This window comes from Gastrolobium bilobum, unplaced genomic scaffold, assembly GCF_033153095.1.
Source record: "Gastrolobium bilobum isolate Gb01-03AN ecotype WA unplaced genomic scaffold, APGP_CSIRO_Gbil_v1 utg14123, whole genome shotgun sequence".
Classification (NCBI taxonomy): Eukaryota; Viridiplantae; Streptophyta; class Magnoliopsida; order Fabales; family Fabaceae; genus Gastrolobium; species Gastrolobium bilobum.
In genome coordinates, this window is record NW_026895395.1 from 83,891 (window position 1) to 86,568 (window position 2,678).

The 2,678-nt window shown below is 43.5% G+C and overlaps 1 protein-coding gene across 1 annotated transcript; it reads right to left on the minus strand.

Annotated features, from left to right (window-relative positions):
* On the minus strand, positions 1–2,450 carry LOC133309081 (9-cis-epoxycarotenoid dioxygenase NCED1, chloroplastic-like). Its single transcript, XM_061509826.1, has one exon. It carries the CDS (start codon positions 2,191–2,193, stop codon positions 346–348), a length of 1,848 nt encoding a protein of 615 aa, XP_061365810.1. The 5' UTR covers positions 2,194–2,450; the 3' UTR covers positions 1–345.
* Between the last annotated feature and the right edge of the window lie 228 nt (positions 2,451–2,678).

Here is a 2,678-nt window from a genome sequence, read left to right on the forward strand (position 1 = left end):
TAAAAGACATATATTATATCACATTCTATGTTGTGATTATTTTTATACTTACATGCACATCAAGTGAAAGAATAAGCAGAGACCAGCTGAGCTTCATTGCTAACTACACCCAAAAGCTACAAGCTGGTCCCCCAAAACCTCTCACTTAACAAAAAGAAAAGAAGTAACCCCAAATTAAAAAAAGATCATGAAAAAGAAAGCAGAAAAAAAACATCTGCTGCTGTAAAGAACAGAGGAGGAGATTCCGGGGACATATCTGCAAGCATCCCTCAGTTAAATCCCTCCTCACAAACCAATGCACACGCCAATTGAAAGACCAATATCTGAGGTCAATATTCCAATCAATTAGGCTTGCTTCCTCAAATCCTTTGAATGTATGAATGTTCCATGGAAACCATAAGGAACCCTTGATGGAAGCTTAATAGAAGCCTCCAATTTCAAATTCATTGCATTCACAATTTGCAGCTCAGATTTCCATTCCTTCTCATCATGCACAAATGTAAGAATATAACCATCATCTTCTCTCTCAGAATTAGGATCCCTTGGAAGAAACAGAGGCTCCCCACCAAACCTTTGTTCTCCATACAAGTACTTCTTCACTTCCCCACTGAACAAGTCCACTTTTGCAAAGCCTGAAACTTTAGGCCATGGCTCAGCAAGTGCAAGATAAGCAAACTGAGTCTTCCTTCCCAATTTGTTCCTATTCACCATCCCAGCCTCCAAGTTAACCTGCTGATCAGAATCACCATTAATGATTGGTCTTCTTGTTGACTTGCCAGTCTTCAAGTTCAACCTTATCTCAGATAACACACTCTTCAAACTCTCATCACATTCATTGAAAATGGAGTCAGCAGGGGTCATGCAAGACCCAATCACCACAATCTCATCATTCTCAGGCTCCTCCCAAGCATTCCAAAGATGGAAACAAAAGCACTCAGGTGCTTCAATCCACCTCATACCAGAAGCATCACTTGCATTCTTATCCAAAACCCCAAACCTTGAAACCTTCTCCTTATCATACACAACGGGTGAACCACCACGAATCATCTCACTCAACTTGAACACCACTTGCTGATCAGGGACAACCACGAACCTCTCAGTAATAGCAAAATCATGCATCATGGTTGGTTCGGAAAGAGGAATCTCAACATCAGGGGACTTAACACCATCACTGTTGAACTTGAAGTACTTAAGATAAGGCTTCTGAACAACATCGTAGCTAAGAGCATACATATCACCATTAACAGGATCAACCTTTGGATGTGCAATCATTGTACTCTTGAGTTGGCCGTTGAAATTGTAACGACCAACGGTTTTCAAGTCACCATTTGGAGTTACACGAACATGGTAAGGTAAATCATCTTCTGACATAGCCAAGAGGTGGTTGTTGAAGTAAACAAGACCAGCGTTTGCAACACCCATTCCATGGCTTCCATCAACAAGACCAAAGAGTCCACGAGCGTAGAACAAGAGCAATCGAGCTATGCCAGAGTGGCCATGGAGTTCACCTATGGCTTTTGGGAAAACCGGTTTTCCAAGTGCTTTTTCTTGAACCAGACGCTCAGTTTCAGTGAACCGGCTAGCGTAGCTGACTGAACCGTCCTTGAACCGGATGGCGTGGACCATGCCGTCGCCGTCGAAGAAGTGGTGGCCGGCGGCGGGCTCGTATAAGGGGTTGGCGCCGTTCCTTACGTAGACGCCTTCAATGCATTTTGGGATTTTTCCGGCGACCGGGAGTGAGTGCTGGACGGGGTGCTCCGGCACCGGAGCGAAGTTTCCGGCAATTTGGAATTTTGGGTCGGCGGTTTTGGGAAGTGGGTGTTGGCGCTCGTGTGAGACTAAGGCTTTTTCGGCTATGTCTAATGCCATGGATGCAGCTTTTTGCAAAAGGTTCCACCTTTGGGGTGTGACTTGTTGTTGTTTGGTTGTGTCAGAGGATGGTGGAGACTTGTTTTCCTTTGTTGGGGTGGTGGTGGCAGTTTTTGTGTTTGTGGATTGAGGTTGTTGGTAGTGTTTAGGGAAGTGGAGTGTTTGGAGGGAACATGAGATGGTGTTGGAATTTGTGTTGGACCTCTTCTTCAAGGTAATTGAGGTTGTTGGATTTGTTGAGCTAGAGCCCAATTCTTTGAAGGGGGAAGAAGAAGAGCATGATGATGGGAGTTTTGTGTTAATCCATGTGTTTGATGCTGCCATGGTTGTTTTTGGAAGAGTGGCACTTGTAGTCTATAGTAGTGTGTTTTTTGTACAAAGAAAATTGAAATTGGTTGGTTTTCGAGAGTGTTGTTGTTGGTATCTTTTTTGGGATTGTGAGAGTTTGAAAAATTTGAGGAGAGGCTTAGGAGTGAATGAGAGAGAGTTGAGAAGTGTTATATATATAGTGGGAGAGAGGGAGGAGGGGTGTGAAGGAATGGAGGGTTCAACTCAACTCGGACATGTAGGAGAAGACCACGTGTAGGATTAAGAAAATTGGGGAAGGGGACTCGTAAAAGGTAGGAATGCCAATAAGTGATGAATACAAGGTGGGGTTGCATGCGGGACATAGTTACATGATACGATGCCACGACCACATCTTTCGCTTTCTCTCTCCAGAATACCATAATGTTTTCATTATATGTGCCCCTCGTGAATATTATAAATGTAGAAAATAGGGGATTATAATATAGGGGAAAGTTCCTTAA

Excerpts from the sequence above, each read along its gene's own strand:
- LOC133309081 (XM_061509826.1), bottom strand. The coding sequence starts at position 2,193 with ATGGCAGCATCAAACACATGGATTAACACAAAACTCCCATCATCATGC.